This window comes from Corvus kubaryi, unplaced genomic scaffold (genome assembly GCF_017639235.1).
Source record: "Corvus kubaryi isolate FWS band 111438036 unplaced genomic scaffold, C.kubaryi_AGA036_p1.0 65026, whole genome shotgun sequence".
Lineage (NCBI taxonomy): Eukaryota > Metazoa > Chordata > Aves > Passeriformes > Corvidae > Corvus > Corvus kubaryi.
The window spans coordinates 7,300-31,788 of NW_024581703.1; the positions used below are offsets into that span (position 1 = coordinate 7,300).

General features: G+C 38.7%; 1 protein-coding gene across 1 annotated transcript; it reads left to right on the forward strand.

Moving 5' to 3' along the window:
• Nucleotides 1-1,195: 1,195 nt before the first annotated feature.
• Nucleotides 1,196-24,489, forward strand: LOC121672886 (sialin-like). The gene is made up of 11 exons (XM_042045788.1): nt 1,196-1,474; nt 4,683-4,879; nt 6,307-6,540; nt 7,030-7,117; nt 9,816-9,902; nt 11,146-11,264; nt 12,132-12,290; nt 14,703-14,835; nt 16,547-16,694; nt 21,256-21,346; nt 22,868-24,489. The coding sequence occupies exons 1-11, from the start codon at nt 1,414-1,416 to the stop codon at nt 23,003-23,005; spliced, it is 1,455 nt and encodes a 484-aa protein (XP_041901722.1). The 5' UTR covers nt 1,196-1,413; the 3' UTR covers nt 23,006-24,489.

The following is a 24,489-nucleotide window of genomic DNA, read 5'->3' on the forward strand; positions in this document are numbered from 1 at the left end:
GTACACAGAATTTTCCAGGCAGTTACTTACACACCAGTAGGATGGCACAGGCATCTAAGCAATGCCAAAGCTTTCAGTGGATGACCAGCAGCAGCATCAAAATGACTCAGCACTCAGCCCTGGCAAGGCTAAGTGGAGGCAGCTCCCCTGTAGGGAAGAGCCTGTAAAACTTAAAGATATCCACTCTGTTGTTAGCTTTGACTGGGGCTGAAAAACACAGATTCCAAGAGGAAAATTACATATCCCATGATGCTGATTAATTTATATTGGTGCATTTTCACATGTATTCAGTAAGGAGACTGGAGCACCTTCCCTATGAAGACAGGTTGAGAAAGTTGCGGCTGTTTACTTGGAGAAAGTTGTGTGGAGACCTCATAGCGACCTTAAAGTATCTGCAGGGGGCCTGCAGGGAAGCAAGAGAGGGACTCTGTCAGGAACTGTAGCAACAGGACAAGGAGTAATGGGTATAAATTGAGAGAGGGGATATTTAGGTTATATATTAGGAAGAAATTCTTTACTGTGAGGGTAGTGAGACACTGGAACAGATTGCCCAGGGCAGTTGTGGATGCCCCAACCCTGGCAGTGTTCAAAACCCGGCTGGGTAAGGCCTTGAGAAACCTGGTCTAGTGGGAGATGTCCCTGCACAAGGCAGGGGAGGTTGGGACTAGATGATCTTTAGGGTCCATTCCAACCCCTTCACATTCCATTATTTTAAAACCTCAGTCCAGGAATTGCACACTGCAAACACACACAGAGCAAAAAGACCATGTGCTGCAGTATCTGCAATTTATCGTTAAACGGCATTTCAGTGCTTACAGAGAGACACAGCGCCCGCACCTCGAGCCTTTCCTCCTCCGCCCGTGGCTGCCACAGTGGACCCGCACCGAGAGACCGCTGGCCTTCACTGAGAAGCAGCCACTTGTGGTGATCAGCGTGATCAGATTTGTCCTAATTCTGAGGAACTTTTCCCGCAGCATTCGGGACACCGCGTACAGCGACACCCACCGCCCGCCTGAGGGCGCGTCCGTGCGGCCTCGTCAGCCAGCGGGAGGGAGCGAGGGAGCGGCCGCCCTCACTAAAGATGGCGGCCGAGAGCGGCCCGCCCCAGCGTGGCGCTGCGGCTGAAGCCGTTTCCGCCCGTCCCCGCCCGTCACATGATCGCCGGGGGCTGCGGCCGCCGGTGCCCGGCCCCGGCGGGGCAGAGCCGAGCGGGTGGGGAGCGGCGGCTGGGGGAAACTGAGCCGAGCTGAGTTGAGCCGAGCCTGGCAGAGCAGAGCAGAGCTGAGCCGAGCCGGGCCGGGTCAGGCCACGCCACGCCACGCCACTCCACCCTACCGTACGCTCCCGGCCGCAGCGGTGGCGCCGGGCGGTCTGGCCTTGAGCGCGCTGCGCGGTCCGGGTGGCAGCAGTGAGATGGAGCCCGAGGAGGGAGAGGATCGCACCCCACTGCTGAAGGAGCCCCAGCCCCACACGGGTGAGAGGAGCGGCAGCTGCCCCTGTGTGGCAGCGTCGCGTTGCTATGGAGGCGCGGGCGGCGAGCGCCGCTATGGGGCCCGGGGGTCGGTGCCACCGTGCCACTGCCGGGGTGACGGGGAAGGCGGTGACGGGCCCGGGGCTGCGCCGCCCGCCCGCGCCGTTAGCGGCGTTCTGTGCCCGGGATGCCGCGATGCCCGGAGGTGCTGGATCAGGCACAGCTCCGCGTCCTGACAGCTCTGTCGGTGGTGGGGTCAGGCGTGCAGCCCTGTCAGACACCAGCCCTCGGCTCGGTGACATTGCAGTGCGGACATTCCAGCCCAAATACCGGGCCAACCATTAAAAACTACCGGGGTCCATCGAGATTGTGTCTAAATTCCATATGAAGGCAGAACTTGAGTAAGACTAATTGCTTGTTACAAGCGTGGAGAGGAAAGAAGGTGAAAGGATGCAGGAAGGTAGAAGAGGAGGCTCGATATATGGTCAGAGCTTAACAACACAGCCTGCACGTTTATTTGTCTGTGCTGTTTTGCTTCCCAGAGCGTACAACCTATAAAGAGTAGCGTAAGATTTTTAGTTTCTTTAGTATGCCATGGAAAAATGCTCTAATCCATTTAGCAAATGTGCAACTGCATCAAGGGGATCTGCTAACAAAATTACTTTAAAAGTACCAGAAAGAGAGAAATTTGAGCTCAAGTCTTCCTAAAGCAATATGTTCCTAAGTTTGCACAATACATCAGGCTCCAGTTGGAGGTGGCTCACCTCACCCACAAGGAAACTACAGCAGAGGAGCAACTTCCTTTAACTGCCGTGCAGCTTGCAGCACAGACCTGTTTTTTTAACTCCAATTTAAGAATCTTGTTCAATTAGAGCTACAGTACTTTTAAACATGCCCCTGAAATCAGAATTAACTATGGATGTAGGACCCAAGACTGCTAGTCAAGGTAAGACCTTGAACACAATGCTTTAAACTTTGGTTAGCTGCTTTAACCTTTAGGGGAGCGAATGCCTCTGTGTGTGATTATAGCAATCTCCTGAAACACACCTGTAATCTTCTTGAATCTTCCATTCTGGTCTAATATTCTTAGGTATTTCAAGTGCACAGGATGGAATGACAGGGAATCAATAATTTAGTAGCTATTTGCTTCAGACTTCAGTCCTACATGTTTGTTAGGTTTTTTTAATAAACTGCTTACAATTGGAAAAAAAATCTGACACTTGTGACCTTAAGTTCTTGCACATCTGTTTGGTGGAGCTTGCTCTCCATACAAGTTGTATACCAGTAAGAGTCTTACAGCGGAAGAGTAATGGATGGTCCAGTTAATCTGCATTTCCAAGGAAGGGTTGCATCACCAGTGTGTTATTCAGCTTTCTGTTATTACTGTCTAACCCCAGCAACTACAAGAAGTGGACCAGTTAAGTAGCTTTACTTGTAATTATATTCATTGTTATAAATTATATGACTATACATTTTCTACTTAAGGCAAATTGCTTTTTAAACAACAGAACAATGAAGCTGCTTGACTAGTTTTTGTGTAGTAAGTACTTCCTGTACTCAGTGCCTGTTGTTTTTAATGTAAGCAATAAAATCTTGGCTGCTCTCCCTTATGTCATTTAAAAATCCAGGATGGCTTTTTCAAATGCTTCTGAGGCAAAACTTGCAATTACCGCAGGTCTGGAAGGGGTTTTGCGTATTTGTACAATAGCCTTGTTTATTATTTATTTATTAAATGAACATAGCAAGTACAGCATCTCTGTGTCATTTTAACAACTTGTGCAGCCATAATGAACTTCACATAAAATTTATCAAGATTAGAGACTTCAAAAATGGGAAAGTTCTCTTAATTTCATGAAAAACAATCTTGCAGAAAGGCTCTGTGGTGTTCCCCCTGAAAAATAAAATCACATAGGCTCATTCCTTGTTTCAGGGAAGTTACTGGCAAGGGGAAGGTATCTCATCAGCTTGTCCACAGGGCATGTCCTTTGTTTCTTACTGCAGATCAGAAAATCCAGTTAAGTGATGTACTGCAGTAGTAGATGAAGCTCTGGTCAGTCCTATTCATAGATGTACTTGTTCTATTCATCATTTGAACTCTGAGTAGTGAAAGATGAGATCACTGTAGACTGATGTAATATCTACTGATCCCCAGCCTTCCTAGAGTTTCAGACATCCAGGTTATAAAACTTCCCATATAAAACTTTCCTATATAAAACTTTCCCCTCACAAGAAGGGAAACTCTATGCTTTATTTGAAAATTCAGCAGATTGTTCAAGTAGTTCCTCAACAATTTGACGTTTCTGCTCAGTAGTTTCAAGCATTCCCAGTTCATAAAGAATAGCTGCAGAGCTTTAAACTGTTACAGCTCAGCTCTGATCTGGATCTTTGGCACTGATGAATGCTCTCTGCCAAATGCTGCTGTGTACTATTATAGAAAATCAATAACCGTGTTACAGTTCATAGTCTGCTATCTGTGTATTAACAGCTGACAGAGCTGACTTAATGTCATGACAGATTTTATGCTGAATCTTAGGACTCATTTCCTTTGTTGTCTTGTGACTGCCAAGAGGGTGTACTGGGCAACTGGGAGCCTGTTACTGTTTCACAGTGCCACCGCAATGTTTGCCATTCCCCTTTATGGAGTTTTCTCTGTTTGGCATCTGTCAGCGAATGCATATTCCCTTGTAAGCAAACTTGTAGAAGGAAAATTTGTCCTAGAAGACAGCCTGAAATAGCAATGACTGTTGTTTAGCACTCCTTTAAGAGTATTTGTTTTTCTTGATCCATTTCTATGTATATTACAGGCTTCCCACTAATTTGTTTTTGGGTTTTTTTAGTGTGAAATTCTGTCTTAAATAAATATTACAGTATTTTGGAGAGGACTTTTAAAACTATGTTTCTAAATCCATTTCCACAGACCACACACTGTCCTTCCTCTGCAGCGTCCATTCTAGTGTGGGTAGCTGCCTATTGTCTAAACAAAGATTACATTTGCTTTGCACATCGGTATGAAAGGGTTTTTAAAAATTCTTTCAACCAGCCTCAGACTCTACCCCTACTGAATAAACTCCTTAAGAAGAAAAATGACATTGTCTCCTTGCTAATTTTTTTATCTTACCCTAAGATTTCTGAGAAAATCAGTAAAAACGACTTATGAGTTGTTCTTACTCTGTTAGGTCTGTTAAACATTTTTCATTTGCTCTCATTTCAGTCCCTGCATGCTGCTCAGCTCGCTACAATCTTGCGCTCCTGGCCTGTTTTGGGTTCTTCCTCCTGTATGCATTGCGTGTGAACCTCAGCGTCGCTCTAGTGGATATGGTAGAACCTAACACAAGCTTAGCAAAGAATGTGACTTCCAATGTGTGTCCAGAGCATTCTTCCGCCATAAATGTTCCTCGCAACACAACGGTGAGGTCTCAGACATATTGTCTTGTAATGTGGCATGTCAAAGTGGTTTTAGTAGAAGTCTGTGATAGATGGAACCATACTTAGGTGGCAAGAAAACAGGCTGTTTTTCACTAGATGGCCTTTCCAGTGGTTCTTTTAAAGCGATTCTGGGAAGTATTAGCCTTAAATGACTAGCTAGTTAAGGAGTGCTGTGCTGAGGGTCAGCTTTTTTACGTTACCTCTTTTCTGTGATATTCCTTAAAGATTGGCTAATCTGACTATGTAAATCTTTCATGACTCACTGTTTTATATGCCACTAATCAATTGTTACTGTTACATCTGCGTCAGAGCTCACATCACCGTCCAATTTGCCTGCTTTTTGTACAGTCACAATGGCATGAAATTTCATTACAAATTAACATGTAATATTTTTCTCTTCATTTCTTTGATCTCTTTCCCAGGTCATGCTTTTTGCCTTTATATCCTTTACCTCTGACTTCCAGTAATCCTTAAAATCACATTTCTTAACTGAACTGCTGGATATGGAAAAAAAACCTTCTAAAAAAATCCCCAGTTTTGTGAATTTGGACTTGCACAGATCTTGTCTTGTAGTTGAAGTTATTCCTGAGCACTCTTGCCATCTTCCTTCTTTCATTTTGTTTGTTTGTTTAGAGGTCATTTATTGTTTATCACAAACAAATTATAATGGTGAGCTTTATGGGAAGGTTCTGACTCATCATTTCTGTGAAATATATGCTGCTCATTTAGATGCCGAAAAATTGATCTTTTGGAAGTGATCCCAAATGTCAGAATCACTTTATTGGGCAACAGTTCATATCTTCTTGCTGGCTTCCTTTATAGCTGCAGATTCCTATCTCAATCATCTTCGCTTTTATCGCATTGTCCACTGAAGTCATCTTCCCTCTGTTGTGCTTCTCCCATTATTCCACCTACCTTTTTGAGCCCTGTCCTTTACTGCTCTCTTGCTTTATATTAAATTTAAGCACCTGTATTTCCTTGTTTGTTTTTTTTGTCCATAAATTTTCTGCAGGTAAAGCCATTTTATAGAGCACGACAGAATGTCCACTCTGTGATTCAGAAGTGGGATTTGTACTCAGGCAGATTTACATACCTGTCACCTAACCCAAGCTGCTTAGAATGCAGAAAGGCATAACTGCCAGAGCGCTTGTATTTCATGTAGTGATGACTTCCATACTTCGGTTAGATATGTCTGAACAGACTGTAAACTACCTGAATTAGCTTTTAACACAACTTTGATTGCAGTATAGGTGAGTGTAGGGGAAGGAGACCCTAGGGAGTAGGTCACGAAAAAATTGAAATTTATTTATAAAGGACTAAATAGTGTATCTATGTAACATAAAATATGGTCAGAGAAACTGTTGTTTTTAACTTACTGCATTTTGTTGGGGTTTTTTTCCTCTTCTTAGGGAGAAAAATATTCTTGGGATGCTGATACTCAGGGATGGATCCTTGGTTCTTTTTTCTATGGCTATATCATTACTCAGATTCCAGGAGGATATCTTGCAAGCAAAATTGGAGGCAAGCTGTTGCTGGGGTTTGGCATCTTTGGTACCTCTGTATTCACCTTGCTTACTCCCTTAGCTGCAAATTTGGGAGTTGGCTACCTCATAGCTGTCAGAGCCTTGGAAGGACTGGGAGAGGTAATCCTGCTTTCTCTGTGTAACTTGAATATGTATCTGAATAATTTGTTTAAAATTGTAGTGATTAGACTCTGTGGGGGTTGGTATGCTGGAATAGTATATGGATTGTTTCATTCAAGTGGCTTAGTTTTATGTTTTTAAAATAATTAAAGCATTTGCACTATATTTTAGCCTTAGCTTTTCAGATAAGAAATGTAAGGATACTTGAGCCAAAACTACAGTTATTCTCATTTTCCAGAGACCAGGGCCTCAAAATAGTATTGTTTGTATAATTTCTGCTTTTCCAGTATATACAGAATCAAAAGCAGGATAAATTAATTCTGCCTCCTTATTCTCATGCCTTGCAGAAGTTTTATAAGTGGTTTCTTGCTAGACAACAAACTAACAGATTGTACTACTGCTTTTTAATGAAACATGCTTTGAAGCATGTAAAATTGAAGTGAGTTCTAAAATTCTTGCATTTCAACAAAATGAAATGATGTTTTCTAGGGTGTTACCTTCCCAGCTATGCATTCAATGTGGTCTTCTTGGGCTCCTCCAATGGAACGCAGCAAGCTCCTTAGTATTTCATATGCAGGTGAGAAATTCCCATGCTGATAATGGGATTATAAATTTTTACTGCTGTAACAGGGAGGATTGACTTAAATCAAAGGGATTTATATTGTAAATTTTAATCAGCATTTAATCCAGAAAGCATAACATTAAAGTAAGTCTTGTTTTCCATTAGTTTTCTTCATGGCTTTTATAACCTGACAAAAGGTAGTGGTCTACAAATAAGTATAAACTTGGGTCAAACTTTGGTATAAATGATGCAAAGAGTTACTGTGAAGCTGATTAAGAGAAGATACTGTAAATAAAAAAGATTTAGTATTAGGAACAAAAAAGCTGGGGCAGTCACAGGATAAAGCTGTTTGGTTGTTTTTCGGAGTGTTTTTTAAGTGTTCTTGGAGGAGCTTGGGGAAGAAACCATCCAAGGTCCCATGTATTGCTGCAAGAGCTCCGTGTCAGAGTCCAGTACTCCCTGACCAGATTCTCCTAGATACTCTACATCTGGAAGGTGTAATATTTGATACTGGATTTACTTGTTTGAAGATAGCTGATGTTACACAGGATTTTTGATTTAGCAGAGTGATACAGAATTTACTGAAAGCACAGTACAAATATAAGTTAGCAAATGTAAGTTGACACTTATAAAATATAGCAATTGCAATACACTTCAATTTGGGTTGAAGGCAAGTCGAGTTTGTTGTTCTCTCAGAAATTCTGTTGTTGTTTAGCTTTTATACTTTGTGTTGGGCTGACCCACGTATTCACTTCCCTCATGTTGGTCTGGCTAAGTCAGGGAGACAGTCACACTTTTAATGAACTGAATGAGGAGAAACATTTACGCCACCAGCTGATCCACTCGACTGACATAGCTGCTTATCTAAACCAAAGCCACCTTCTGGTGCCCTTTGTGTTGAGATAAAGTCAGCTTCTTTGCAACAACTGTGGTTGGTCACACCCAGCATTATTCCCTGATCTTCTTCCCATTGCTCTTGCCCTCCTCCACTGAACCTTGTTGCATTTTAGGGGTTTATTGGTCAGTCACATTGCTTGGTGCAATATTTGAGGGACAGGTGAAAAACATGGGTTTCCAAATGTGCTAGTCAAAATTGATATTATTTCTTTGAGGATGACAAATTTTGTATTCAGTTACTGAAGTAATGGTTTGCTTTGCTCACTCCTATTAGTAATAATTCTGTTACAGCTTTTTTATTTGACCTGTGGTTTATCAAGAAGACAGGGCTATACCATATAAACTTCAGCTACAGTTTCTTAAGGAGCTAGGACAGTCTAGTGACAGTCTAGTGATTTTCCCAGAGGAATGAAGCCTTAATCCTTTCTTGCTCACATTTCTTCACTTTGCTCTGAACCAAGTGTCTCATCACTCATTGAAGTGACATTTCAATGATCTACTTCAATACACCTAATGCATCAGAAAGCTTTTTTTCTTTCTCTTTTTTAAAAATCTGTTTTCTGCCTTAGTGTTTAATTAAATCCACTTTAAAAGAAGTCTTCATGTGAGACCCAGCACACAAGTTAAGCAGAGAGTACAGGGTTGGGATTGCCTTCTACTGCATCTAGCAAATGGGAGTTTTTAAACTGTCCTTATGTAATTTGTGAAACTATATGCTAATGTACTAGTGAGAAGAGTCTGTGGCCTTGAAGAGCCAATTGTTAGCAGTCACGGGTGGCTAAGACATCTTGTGTAAGCTTGGCAGGCTGTTTTCCTGCACATTGGCCGTCATGTGCTCGGTAGTTAATTTAATCGTGATCATGTTGATTTTCTGAGAGTACATGTGGTTAAGGTTATATATAGCTGTTACTTTGATTTATATTTTGCATGATGTATGTGTTTTTGTTGTTCATGGTTGGAGCTTTCTGCCTCAAATAAAAATTACTGTTTCCGTGAAGATGGAATCTAGGTAGTCAGAGTATCAATACAATGTTAATATTTTCTGAGTTGAGATTAGGTTTGGAGAAGTAATCGTACAGATAACATTAAGAGACAAAACCTACTGTTTATCACCAGTAGAGTGTCTAAGTATGTAAATAATATGGGTTTCTGGTTTAGATTTCGAAAGGGAAACACCTGCCGTCCTTATTCTTTGCAAAATTTATGTTGAATTATAAGCACAGGAATAGTTCTTTCTGGGTTTTGGCTGTATTCTGAACTGGAATCTGCTCATCTTTCCCTTCTTCCTTGATCCTACACCTTGTCACATTTAGGGAACATGGAATTTGAACCTACTGGTTATATATGGCTGACTTCTGGTTCATGTTTCTAGCATTCCTGGTTTTGTAGAGCTAGTAGGAGATACGAAAAATGCAAACTGACTATATTGTAACACTTTACTCCCGAAGCCTTAATTATACTGCATTCAGCTCTCTCTTGTTTTACAGCAATACTAGTTGACTAATTTGCATTGCTTTAGATGTGTTAGAGCCGTCACTTTATTGGAGACAAATGTGCCAAGAATTATTATCTTTTATTGCTCTTTGCTTCCAATTTTGGCTTTGTAGGGCACTGGGGCTCTATTTGCTTGGAGCTGCCGAAGCAGCTCATTGTGCCTGTGTTTCTTTAAAGCAAATCACAACCCTCTAGTGGTGGTGACAATCTTTATGCATGATTTATTACAGAGAAATAAAATAACTCTGAAATGCCACTTACACTTAAGGGGTCCATAGGAGATCTAATTATTTTTCCGCTTTGTTTTGCTTTCTTCTGGTAGGTGCACAGCTGGGAACTGTTGTGTCTCTGCCACTATCTGGTTTAATTTGTTACTATATGAACTGGGTTTATGTGTTCTACATATTTGGTGAGTTTGTGTTGTTTTGATTTTTCTTAATTATTTAAAGTACAATCCACATTCTTTTTGAAAAGCATATGTTAGAAAACTTATTTTGAGTTTTAAAAGTGTGTTTGACATTTTGGGTTGCTGTTTTATTCCTTCTGGGCAATTAGAGATATTTAAAGCTAAGTAGATTCCAGTGAATGGCTAAATAAGCTTTCTTCCAATGAGCAAAGATGTCTCTGAGTTGGACAAAAGCTGGTACAAGTCAAATGCTCTTAACTCTCCCATCACTTGAAAACAGCAGGCTGAAATTTCTTATCTGGAGTGTGAAATTGAGTTAATAACTTTAATCCCAGGAATAAACTTCTACTTTGAATGAAAGAACGTGTGAAAAGTTACTGCTGCTTAAAGTGTGGAAAATCTCTAGCAGTCACAGGGACCATGAAAGAATGCCCAAAATGCAAGGCATAGCATGTTTACTGTGGCTTATGTTCTGGAAGAAGCTGAAACAGAAAATACTTTTTTTAACAGCATCTAGCTAACAGGTCTAGCTGATGCTTTTTCCAGGTCCGTTTACATGTCTGAGCCATTTCATATTCTCCATGGGGAAGAGGGAATCAGAATGTAAGACGAGGGTTACATTTTCCTCAAAAAAACCGTGTCCAATTTCTTATAAGTTACAAGGATTCAAACCAAAGAACTGAACAAGATGAAATAAGTTGCAATGTTACAGTTACATAAACGTGCAGTTAATTTGGACTGATTATTGAAAAGTTACCTTTTTTCAAAGGATAGTTCTGGAGTTGGCTTAAGAAAGAAAAGGAGGATTGGTGCATCGATTAAGCTGTATGTAGTGATATTCTATGTATGTGCACAAAGCATTTTTTGTGATTAAACTTCACATGAATTTTTATTTCCTGAGGATGAGCCATATCCTTTGTGTCTCTTCCATGTGACTGATAAGAATACAATTATGTATGTGCATCAGCTTTCTTGCTGCATGAAGCACTTCAAGTATAAAAAAAAAAAGAGGAAAAAACAAAAAGTCCTGCTTAGTCATCTTCATTGTTTATTGTATCTAAATGTGCATTTTTAAGACACTTTGGGGAACTAGTGTTTGTAAGTAGATAAAAAAATAATGTTCATTAAAATTATATTAGAGTTTTGAGAAAACACTTCTGATTATATCATCTGAGATTATATACTCGCTCAATATAAGTGCTTTTTAAAAATTTTTATCTCTTCACCCATCTTTTCACAATAATAGGTGCACTTGGTGTATTATGGTGGTTCTTCTGGATGTGTTTGGTTAGTGATACACCAGAAACTCACAGGAGCATTTCACATGCTGAAAGAGAATATATACTGTCTTCTCTAAAAGATCAGGTACAGCACTTTGGTGTAGACATACCTAGTTAAGCCTAAACATAAACCACAAACATTGTCATTAATGTCATGCTCTGTTTATGTATAGAATAGCATTCTTAAACTGAAATGGAAGCAGGATTTTTCGAACCAAAAAATTTTTAAAAATAATGCAGTTGTAAACTTAAAATCAGCAATCAAATAGCATTTATAATAATGCCTTTTGTTACAGATGTTTTTGTGGTGCTTTATTTAAAAAGCTTTTTATTTTTAAAAAAAGCTCAAATATGTCACTTTATACTAGATGCAGACCTGTATAATGTCTTCAGCATTTGCAGTATAATATTTTAGAGCATTTCTCTTTCTCAGTGTGTCATCTAGAGTAAGAAACAGATTGCTGTTTGCAGAGAAAATGCTAATGAGCCACATCCTAAAGTTTGCATAAGATTCATTCCTGTGACTGGGGGAATATGTATTTACAAACAGTGAAGCTGGCTGAGAGACCACAATTAATATCTGAGTCGGAAAGATTCAGCTAAATAAACACCTCAGGGGTGACTAAATATTAAATTATTTGTAGTAAAAGCAGAAGGCATCAAATTTCAACAAGGGAAGGCATGCTTTTTGAATTACAAAATGTAGTATTTGGTTTACTTTGGAATAGTAAACATCAGAGCAGTAACATACCTTAGTACACCTTCACTGAGAACTGAAGACAGTAATTAATTCATTGCTGATGACTTGTATCTATCAACCGAGACTCATTTTGTGCCTTTCAGAATGGGTGATCAGCATAGATTTGATTAGCATCAAAATGCTTTATTTAGTAAATGTTCATATCAACATCCTGATTTCTTTCTTTTTCTCTTTTTGTCTCCGGACTGCCAGCTTTCTACACAGAAATCTGTTCCCTGGAGACCTATGCTGGGGTCTCTTCCACTCTGGGCTATTGTTGTGGCACACTTCTCTTATAATTGGACTTTCTATACACTTCTTACACTCTTGCCCACATACATGAAGGAGATCCTGCGATTTGATGCACAGGAGGTAAGATACGTGCAAATATAGTCACTTTCTTCTGAATTAAAGAAACTAAATCATCTGCTGTTTAGAATAGAAGAACCCGTTTAAGAACCTTGGAATGTAAACATATAGATGGGAAATGATAACCCCGCACAGTGAAGCAGATGCATCAAAAAAGTTGCCTGCCATATAATTTCCACTATCTTTACTTATCTGACATTTACCTTAGTGCTAGTTTTCAAGGTAAATTTTCTGTTTGAAGATGCATGGTACCCATCTTTAACTGCTCTGTTTTAAAACATAACTATAAAAATATTTTCCCCGATCTATGGCTTCTATGATTATTTCAGATTTTACACCAAGTTTTATGGCTTCTGAAATACTGTCTACTTCTTTGCTACCTCATAGAGGAGAACATTTCCAGTTAAAAATAAAAACTAAGAAAACCACTGGACAAGTGGCATTTTTGAAAGTATTTTAAGGATGGGGTTTGGGGGAGGAAGGGACCAGAAGGAAGCTTCATTCTGATTGGATCAGTTTCCAAATTATCACTTTCTTTCCTCAATGAGCAGCAGAGGTAAAATACCTTTTCTTACTAAGGTAACTGGATGAAACAAAACCATAGCCTTAAGGTCCAGATACAGTGCTTTTCAAGGAAATTTTATAAAATTGAGTTACTTATCAGGGAAAAATTAGGAGTTGAGGGAGGTGGAATATTCTTATTTATAGCAATTACTTGACTGTACTGGTCTGTTTTTAATGAAACTGTTTTGGTGATGGCATAGCTTACCTGGAGAAACTGGTATAGCTAAGATAAAAAGGTGCTCAGAAATTTCAAGACGTTTAACATAGTCTTTTCCTGGTTTAAAAAACAAAACTGGTTTAGAGCAATCTGAAGATGAATGCCGTGCAAGAAAGACGTGATGCCAGCAATCTTGGGAGGAGAAGATGGGGAACCTTAGCATTAGAAGAGAAGGTTGCATTAGGACAAGCTGCAAAATGGCTGGAAAAAACTAACTGAAGTTGCTGATTGGGTTCCTTACTGTGCCTCTTCAGGTATTCCCTGAAGAGGCATCAACATCTGTGGAAGTCATTTGCTACCACGGCTCTCAGTGGCACATAACGTTTGTAAAACACACGTTGCATTAAATGGTTCTGCTGTGAAGTGGTTTCCTCTGTCTCTGGGTTATGTTTCTTCTTTTTAGAGCAACTTAGAGTACTGACTGTTGTGAACATCAAAAAAAAAAAAAGCTTGTGTAATAGTGTAGAACTAACTTTGTTGCCACACATTTAGATGGAGATTGCATTACCGTTTAAAATATTATACAGTTGTTGCTGTTCAGTTTCCTTTCTAAAATACAGAAATTAGTTATAAATAATGCTGTGTCTTTGAATAGTGCTTTTAAAAAGTTTTTTAATTACTGAGACTCTTCTATTTTTCAAAATTTTACCTACTGTTAGTGAAAACTGAGCATTGAAATCCAACAGGCAGCATGCACAAGTGCTGATACAATGAACTGGAGGTGGGGATGTGTTTCTTGTTTCAATTCAAATTAAAATTCCTAGGGAATCTTCCACTTCTTGACACTTCTTGACAGTTAATACGTTTTATACTAGTGTATAAAGGTTACAGTATTTCTATTCAAATACCTCTTTTTAATCATGGGTATGGTCAAATTATAGCTCTGTTATCAGTAGCTATCTGTAATTGTTTGGAAAGGCTGTAAATGTAGGCAGTTTAATAGTACCTTTTGTTTCCCTTCATCTGCAAATCATGTAGAATCAGACAGAAGTCTCTAAACAGCACTTGTTTAAAGTAATGGGGATTAACTGGTGAGTTCAGTGTAAGTCATGTCAGATCTGAATAACTCTGCTTTGGGATTTCAGGATGTCCAGCCTAGATGTGATGAAAGTCCTAGTTCTATATTTTGTCTTCTGTTTACAGCAAGCACCAGATATTTCAGCAGATGGATAAGGAATAATGTAATGTAACAGTAGTACAAAACCAGAGATTCTATATAGTTTTCAAAATTCTGAATAATATTTACAGCTTCCACTAACTTTAGTAACTCCCTTGATATTGGTGTCCTGGAAACTTCCATGATCAGGTTGATTTCCACAGGATACCTTCAGTTACAGTTTTCTTATTCCTGAACCCAGTTGCTGATTTTTTAAACCTTGGAGTTTTTGGTCTGACTGCATTGGTAGTTATGGATTAAGTCATGTGATGGGGCGTTTACACATGGGTAACTTTATTATGCTTTGCTTTTTCTATCCCTAGGTTTGTATTTTATGTAATACCAGCAATAATTATGTGGATGGATGGAATTGTCACCTCTGGTTCAGTCTCAGTTAATGTTCCAGCACAAGTGATTTTTCAGCATATTGATTTGTCATTTCAGTGTTTTAACTGTCATCTTTTAACCTCCTTAACAGAATGGATTTTTGTCTGCCCTACCTTATTTTGGCTGCTGGTTATGTATAATTCTGTCTGGGCAAATTGCTGATTATTTACGGGAAAAACAGAACTTCTCCACTGTTTGTGTTCGCAAATGTTTTACCCTAATAGGTAGGTGCAGTATCATCTCTTGGAACATACAATCTTAGAACATATAATAATATCAATTTGGGAAAGCTTAGGAGCTTGGGAGAGTAGTCTGACATTCTGTTGTGAGATGAGGCAGCATTGTTCATGACTTGAGAGGAGCAACTTTATCTGTACAATAATGTGTCAGGAGTAAATCCTATCTTTTTCCATGAAAAGTAGGCCTATTGGATAAGAGAACAATAAGAGATTGTCAAAAGCTTTTTTTAGATCAAGATAATTGGACTACAAGCAAACCAATCAAATAAACAGTCAGGTAAAGTCACCATAAAAGGGTGACTGAAACACTGTTATCAAACAAGGTTTATCAGACTGCCGGGATGTTGTTCTGCATGAGCCTGTTCTGTTGTTCAGTGTTTTGTTTATCTAAGGCTTAAGCAAGTAAATAGGAATACACTTGTAAAATTTACAGTTGCGACCACAGTAGGAAGATCAAACAGAATCCAAAATGGTCTTGACTGACTGGGAGGAGAGAGGATCTGAAATCACCAACAGATCAGCCAGATCAGATTTCAATAAACACAGGTAAAAGGCTGTATTTAGGAAAGAGGAGTTGATTGCTGAGTAAAAGAGGGAACAGGGGAAAGAAGTTGAAGGAAAAAAAAATACATTAGGCACAGGATCCACAAAAGTTGCAGCCCAGTTATTGTATGGTCATCCTTGCTGGCTTCTCAATTCAGCTGACTCAACTGCTTTCTTTAAAGCAGCTCCTGTAATAAATTCTCAGGCATTTTGTTTGTTTGTCTTAAGTCTATGCTATTTTGGTGATTCGGTTTACTGCAGGGCTACACATCTCACACCCTTGTATGTATAACAGGAGAAAAAATGTTGTTGTCTTGGGAAAAGTAGGACTTAGGTTGGCTTCATCAAGAAAAACATGTACTTGGAGCTGTTTGCAGAGGTCACAATGGGGTCATGTGAATGGGCTGTGGTCCTGGGAAATGGGTACCAAAGTTAACTGCAGATAGGAAGCAGTGTGCCTGAGCTCATGGTGGCTGATAAGCTGTTTCCAGTGCCCGATGCAGCATCTCTACAGCTATCCTGGGTTCACTCAGGGTTCACAGTGTCAGTGTAGCTTCAATTTTTTTATAGCAATAAAAAAAAAATAATTTGTGAGGTAATTTTCAGTATCTGTTGATTTTTGTTAATTTTTTAATCTAGTTTGTTCTTTACCACTAGAGTGGGATATTTCTGATCTAGTTGCTGTTTCTTGAGACAACAACAGTTTTGCAACCCATCTGCTCTTCCTTTTCACAAGGACATGTAGTGATAGGACAAGGGGGAGTGGCTTTAAAGAGAGTAGATTTGAATTAGACAATAGGAAGAAATTCATTACTGAGAGGGTGGTGAGGCACTGGAACAGGTTGCCCAGAGAAGTTGTGGCTGCCCCATCCCTGGAAGTGGTTAAGGCCAAGTTGGATGGGGCCCTGAGCAACCTGATCCAGTGGGAGGTGTCCCTGCGTGTGGCAGGGAGATTGGAACTAGATGATCTTTAAGGTCCCTTCCCCCCGAAACCATTTCTGATTCCGTACCGTCCCACTGTAACGCGCGTGGTGCAGTGCCGGTTCTGTACGGCAGGGGGCGGTGGAAGTTGTATGGGAAACGTACACTCCACTTGGCGCGTCCCAGTGTCTCGTGTTAAACGTCCATTGATTCTGAGGCTTCTGTCTTAAAGGAATGATTGGACCTGCGGTGTTCTTAGTAGCAGCTGGATTCATAGGCTGCAACTATGCACTGGCTGTTGCGTTCGTGACCATATCAACAACACTAGGAGGATTTTGTACATCAGGCTACAGCATCAATCATCTAGACATAGCACCTTCGTAAGTATTACTGAAGCTGTTGTTAGTGCATGTCAAATGTTTGTGACCCCTCTTTTTTCTTTTTGTGTTGCTGGGGTGGCTTGGAAATGTATCTATGGAGCACATGCTGTACAGAGCTGGAGTGTAAACACTGACAATTACTTGGGTTTACAGTATTAAGCACTGTATTTGCAAAAAGTGCAAGGTTGGCAGAGGCTGTGACATAAACAATAGTTTAGAATCATTCCAATTTTGATCCTGCAGTAATAAATTATATAATTCCTGTAATTACAGATTCTAATTATAGACTTGATAGACTTTTGTCATATTGAATTCATGTTCTTAGTAGGACAGTATTTTTTGAACTGCACAGTACAGTTAAGTGTTTCACTGTCTTCAGCTTTTCCATCAGAGCTATCAACCTTTGGTATGAACTTTACCATATTTAAGCACTGTGATACAGGCAAATTATTTGCATTTGAAAAACATTCTGTACACTGGAATCTAATTATTGTTACAAGTAGTTGACCTGATTTGTCAGTACGTGACAAATCAGGTATGTACAATTGCTCTTAAATGAATATTTTTCAAGAATGGAAAGTTAAGACTTCAAGCTGTAATTTCTCCAGTGTTACAAATTCAGAATTAGGCAGATCCATCAGTTCCCCAAAGAGTGTGGATGTATGTATATTCTTCTAAAAGTGCACTGGTAAAAGTCAAGTACTTTACTTTGTCATTCATTTTCCAATTTGTGGTAGCACTTAGATGTGAACAGGGTCAAATGACTTCATGTCCAAAGAAAATGGTGTTTCTGTATTAATGTGTAAAATGAAATGACTTAAAGTGTAGAGTAAAAAACAATTTCTAGAAATACTACCTATAAAAAAATTCTGATCATCTAGTCAATTTATATGGGTCCCAATTGAAGGTGGTATCCAGGCTTGGGCAATTGAAACGATGGTGGTCACATCCACAATCACGGACAATTTTTGACTTAACAAATGGATATGAAATAGTGGGAACTCAGTTAATCTTGGCAGGTGAGGTTACGTAGCAAGCAAGAGGGGAGGTATTAGTGGCCAGCTATAAACTGCTTGTACTGCTGAATTGAATATGAAAGTAAGAAAAATAGCTTCTGTGGTGCACTTTGTTTTAAATCACATATAACTACAAATTTGGAAAATGTACTTAAAGCAGTGCATCTGGGGTGTTATGAGACCATTCATTATACAACTTCTGTTTCAAGCTTAGTTTTGCAGAACTACAATGGTTAGTTTCCAAAATACGTATTAAATTGTGCTTGTTATGTGAGTACAATTTAATGTGTCCATGGAATGCAACAGAGTTGTGACAGGAAAAAGGAAATCATGCAACTGCAGTGTGACTTAGACGCACAAGGAACTTCTGTATGTAGGCAATGGCTGAGGTTTCCCAAACTAGGATGTTGTATGTGTCTTCTAATTTGAGATGCTTCATTTTGAATTTCAAATGTGTTTATTTCAAGAGTCAATTTGTTTATAACAGTATTCAGAGTATTTCAGGTGTTGAAAAAAAGCCACAAGAAGAAAATGAAGTTACACAGTGCCGATGCCTGTCAGCAGGCATAGCTAGGTTCCGCATATGAACTGCTGCTGATCCTTCTGACCAAATCCCACTCTGTTCTTCCTACCCTCGATAAAGTCCTGCTTTTATTCCCTTTGGATTTACACCAGACAAGTTCCTCTAGCTCTTCTTCCCTCTCAGACAGGCAGAAGGGAGCAGACTGAGTGTAAGAGGAGGAAGTGTCTTGCTGGTAGTTCAGGGACTTTGGCCCAGCATTGCCTCTAGAGGCGCATGGCTGCATATGTGGGAAGACTTTCTTTGGTGGTGACGTGGTGAGAGTGAGTGCTGTTTTATTGAAATCAGTGATTTTCTATTCAGCACATGCATGCTTTAATTCAGGGCAAATCAGTCCAAATGGGGACAGAGAAAGAAAAAAAGCATGTCCTTGTAACAGAAGTCATATTAAAAAATTTCTTCAGACACAGAAATGTAAAAAACATATAAGATGAGAAGAAAAGGAAGACTGTCTTTACTCCTCCCCCCACACCTAAGTTTTTTGCAACTTGTCTGAACTTTGTTGGATAAAATGATCAAGGCCGACATACAAAATTTCAAGGAAATACTTGACATAATTGGAGAAATCTAAAAACAAAGTCTGCATGAAAGTGTGAAGGAAACCTCTGTAGAGTCTACTCAGAGCTCAATATTTATTTTTCATAATTTAGTGAAAGATGTTAGAAAAACCAGAAGTGATTCAAAGCAGTTTCAAAATGCACAAATACCCATTTAAATTAGTTAAAAGTATGCTTCCTAGAATAGCAAACAGTCCCTTTTTACTACTAGAACTTGCATAATAATTATTATATTCACAGGAAAAAAGTGAATGAAAATACTGATGCTTAATTAAAAACAATATTTGCTATGTGGTTTTGGTTTCTAACATGTATTTATTATGCCATTTGTGAATTGGATTGGGGAAGGGTTGGGGACAGAAGGGAGACAAGATTGTTCTTCTAGGGAAAATATTGTATTTTAGCTTTTTAAGTCTACATCAATACATTTCTATTATTACAAATTTTAATACTGGTGTTACCATGAGCCCTTGTAATATTCATGTGGTTCTGTTATATACTAAATACTTCACATAGATGTTTTTTTATACTCTTGATTTTACTACTTGACTGCTCTGCAAGTTAATTTGTATTTGGTTATCCCCATTATGCCATAAGAACCTGACCAACAGCTTACTGTTGGTTTTGCTCTACAGACATGTCACTTTTTGCTTTCCCTTTTCATATGGGAGTTTCCACTGTACTAAGGGAGTGTCATCACAGTTATCTGCATCAAACAGCGAGCACTATCAAGAATGCAACCTATGTCAGAAACACTGGGCATAAACAGAGGCATTTAGCCAGCAATTAGTTGCCAGAGATCTTTGTCGACTATGTTTAGTTTTAAAAGTGTATGTTAGCAGTATTGTAGTGCTTAAACATGTTGAAGACAAAGTGCATTTGGTTCTACTTAAAGGCTTTAAATGGGGTTTTGCTTCATGCGCTTATTTTCCTAAGGGAAACTTTTACACTTTGACATTCAGCATCATAAAGGCCTATTAATTCTAAACCACTTTCCAAGATAGGAAGACTGCATTCCAGGTTTAGAAAGAAATAAAGAAGTTTTAACTAAAGCATGGCCACACTTTAAAATTACATGTAGTGTAGACTTTAAAAAATCAACTAGTAGGCTAGATGATTGTTTCCCTTTCTCAGGAAAAAAACACATGTTTTTCTAATATCACTGGAATGAATACGCATATTGCAACCTTTTGTAACAATGTTGTATGGTTGAATTCTCCTGTTTTGGTAAATAAAATTTCAAAGGTATGCATTTCTCTTTAGAGATGAAATAGGTTTCTGTTATGTTAAAATTGGTGAGGACATAATTTTACTCTGAGCAGCCTAAAATGATGACTGGGATATGACTCCTTTCTCCTATGGTAAACTGCAGCTATTAGTATTTTGTGTGATTCTTCAGCCAACGAATCCACCTTGAAAATCTAAAACACAGGGATCTGTGCCCTGGTGGTTGGAAGGTCAAACTGCTGTGGAACATCTGGCTCTTATTTCTCTTCAGTCTCTCTCACAAGTCTGCACTTGTGGTACAGTTTCAAACTTTCGGTATTGCAACATGCCTGTGAGAGAGATCTTGAATTGCTTAGAGATGAGGTGCTGAGACAGATATTAAGCAAGTTATCAGCTTTTCCCAGCAAGTTTTTATGGCCGCTGGTGCATATGCATACATTTGTGTGTGAGAGAGCAGCACGTTCATGGAACAGGAGGCCTCAGAATGGAGCTGCAGGAATGGCAACCAGCAGAACTGGTTTAGTCAGACCCCTTTCCCATTGGCCTTGACCCACAGAAAGCTGAATAGAAGGACTGCCACAGCACTCTGAACTCCTATCTTTGGAATATACACTTTTTAGTGTAAGTGGGGATATCCAGGCACACTGTGGATATTGCCTCCTTGGCAGACAGATTTTTAGCAATGAAACCTGAACCAACTCTTACTGTTGGCAAAGAGCACTTTGTCATACTCCTTGTTGTCTTTCTACTTCAAGACATGCAATGTGTCTTTAACTGCTCCAGTGGATCCATTCCAGACAGTTTTGTTGTGGCTTAGCAAAGGGGATGTGGATTTGGATTATGGATCTTGAGCAAAGCCATAGGCAATTTAAGTTAAATTCCATAACTAGCCTCTGAAAAATAGAGACATAGAGAATCATTTAAGTGGAGAAGGATCTTTAAGATCATCACGCCCAACCATTAATCTAACACTACCAAGTCCACAACTAAACTATGTCCTTTAAAATGTATGTACCAAGGTGACAGTGAGTTGTTATTAGAAGAAAAGCAAGTCATTCACACTGGAATATTTGTGTTTTATTTGTCTTGTGTGATCAAGATGAGGCCTGGTTAGGCAAAATGGTGTCCATGATTAATAAGCCTGACAAGTTAATAAGCAGTGTCAACAACTTCTCTTGCAGGTATGCTGGAATTCTCCTTGGGATCACAAATTCTTTTGCTACTATCCCAGGAATGGTGGGGCCAGTTATTGCCAAAAACCTCACTCATAATGTGAGTTGTTATATTTTTATCTCAATTGAATAGAAATTCCTTCTTCTCACGTCTGCAGTCGTTAAATGAAATGTGGGTTACACCTGTAAATCATGTTGTTCCATTGTTTTGAATTACTTAATTCCTAGCTCTTATTGTCCTGATTCTGATCAGGAAAATAAGGGTAAAATCAAATACCTTTGTAAGACTTGAAAATTTTAGGGACTCACCCCTTATATTCTCTAGAAACAAAATGAATATATTTTTATCACAGTAGAACTCTGATAAAACACCAACTAGATTAGATATTTGTGGTATTGTTTTATCAAATTAGAACAAGTTCTTGCTTGGTTTTTTTTTAATTAGGCTGTCACGTGAGGTGTTGAGTTCTAATGTCAGCATTTGTCAGATAAGTGAGAAACTAGATTCTAGTGTTAGATTTGACTAACAAGGTGCTGTAGTGATTTCGATAGAAAAAAGGGAAGCACTGGGGCTTTTGAGGAGTTTTTGATTACTATTTTTTCAATGAACATATGAATTATTCTAAAATCTTTTAAGAAAGGGAGATAGGAGGAGTAAGATTAGTGATGCACTTGAATTTTTGGAGTTGGAGGTAATTCTAAGGATTTTCTTAAAAATCACAGAATCACAGAATATTCTAAATTGGAAGTGACCCACAGGATCTTTGAGTTCAACTCTTAAGTGAATGGCCCATATGAGAATCAAACTCATGGTCTTGGCGTTATTAGCACCATGCTCTAACCAAAAACAATCTGAAAATATTCATTAATTCATTATTCCAATAAAATTAGTTCTTCCAGATATCTTAACAAGTGGGTTGTTTTAGGATATTTTTGTTTGGTTTAGTTTTTTCCCCTCCATACTAATGGTATTCTGTTTTTGTAGTAAGATCATTCACAGGTTTGTTACAGCATCATCCAGAACTTTAAAAAAAACCCCAAAAACTTTAGACATCTACAGATACTATTTCTTTATTTGAAAAGGAAAAAAAACCCAAAAAGCAAATAAACCACAGTTCTTTACTACACATTTATTAAGGCCTTTCTTAAATACCAGAGTTTAGAGGATTACTCTTGAAATCTGAGTGAAGGTAGCTACCTTGTTGGGACCAAAAGGCTTATGATTCTGGAATGTTCACATAGTAGTCATTAAGAATAGCTTACTGCACAGTGCAGGGCACTTCAGCTCTTGGATCACCTGATCTGAAAGCAAAGTAGTGTTTCCCTTACAGTAGCATTCGCTGCAGTTGTGTCGATGGCTCTGCATATTGGGTGATAAACTGATCCAGATTGGGTAATGCAGTTCTGATAAGACTATCTGTGTAAGCTGTATTATAAAACTGAAATTGACTATACTGTTTATTGCATCCTTTATGTTTATAATGCTTTTATGTTGCTGTGAAATCATGCTGAATGGCATTTGCATTTAAATAGGCAAGGCATGTAGCATCGATTTTAAAACTACTTTTTCTCGAGTGTGAAGCTGCAAATTGACTGCATTTTTTTTTTTTTTTTTTGACAGAATACTGTGGGAGAATGGCAGATGGTTTTCTATATTGCTGCCTCTATTAATCTATTTGGAGCGATTTTCTTTGCATTATTTGCAAGTGGAGAAGTTCAGGACTGGGCAGTCAGTGGATATCACTTGCATAGAAACTGAAGGAGATGTTGAAATACCAAAGCTGTGCTGAGTCCCGTTGTGCTTAGAACTGTGTGACCAGAAAAGTGCCTTCGCTGCTGATGCCTAGGAGTCTTCAGAGCTGTTTGGTTAAACTATTTTATCGCTATATCTTTTGTACTGAAAATAATTTGACAGTCTATGTGTGCTATTTCCTAACAAGAAACTACTTGGATTAAATATAGATTTTCATGCTAGGACTTGATATCAAATATGTGATCAGAGACATTTTAAATCAGTGTGCTAGGCTCTAATACTTTCCAGTTTTTAATTAATACTTTCTCAATTAATGTGTAGGCAGATGTTTGCTGATACTAAAATGAGAGGAAAAAGTAAAGTGATTATGTAGCCCTCTAAGGAAGAATGGCATGCAAAGAATTGTACCCAAAAATAAGTTTTGATTTCCATTATGAGACTGATGGGTTTTTTGCTGTTTAAAGAAGTGTAGTAGAGCTCTAGTTTTATACAATCTTTTATAGTACTTTTATTTTGTCAGTGTTTTAATGATGGCTAAGAAATGCACATGTAATTTACTTCTGTTTTACGCACAAGTTTTGAATATATAAACATTCCCTGTTTCATGAATACAGCTTCACAACTAATACACAGCAACAAAGAAGTAAATGTACCACTGGGACTTACAGAAAAAAACATGTGTCCTCTGTGGTGCAGGTTTTTCAAATAGGCCTCATTTATATTTCTTTCTGCAAAGAAGAAGCAGTGCAGCTCAGTGGTTTAAATCTAGGAAGTGTACAAGAGTGAACTAGAAATAGAATATCTGCATGATTATCTTAAAATAACTTTCAGTTTGGCAATTAATTTTTTTGTCTCTTTAAATCAATGCAGTGGAATTCTTTCCTCTTGCATGTAGATATGTTTGTCAGCTTGTAAGTGTAGAAGAAATAAAATAAGGCCAGTGTAGCAAACAGTCAGGAAAATCAGTTCTCTAACAGCATTGTTTGTTAGTCAGATAAAACTAGAGTAGAAAAGAACTAGTGCAATAATCTGGTGCTGTTAGTCTCCTATCAAGATAGAATTTGACACTCAAGAGCATTCTTTGCACAACATGCACTTAAATGCCACAGAGTAGGATTAAAAGTTATCAAAACAGTGGCCTTGTTAAGAACAAATGGCTGAATAATCTTAGAGCCACAAAGCAAAGGAAAATTCTTGTGCCAAAGATTCCTGGATTGGAGCAATTAGGTAAAAAAGAAAAATCACTGGGCTCTGGGTTTTTCATTTACCACCAATCCAAAAGAAAATCCCAGTATTAAAGCTGCTCCAGTGGAGCCTACCTTCCTTCATTTCTAGGAAATGGCATCTGCCTCTCCTTTTTAGCTTTAAGAGCCATTTTGTTTTGGCCTTCCTTAAGTGTCATGTTCTCTGATGGTGGATTTAAACTGTGTTTAAATCTCTGTTTGTGTCTGCAACATTTCCACAATAAACAATGTGTTGTTCAGATTAAA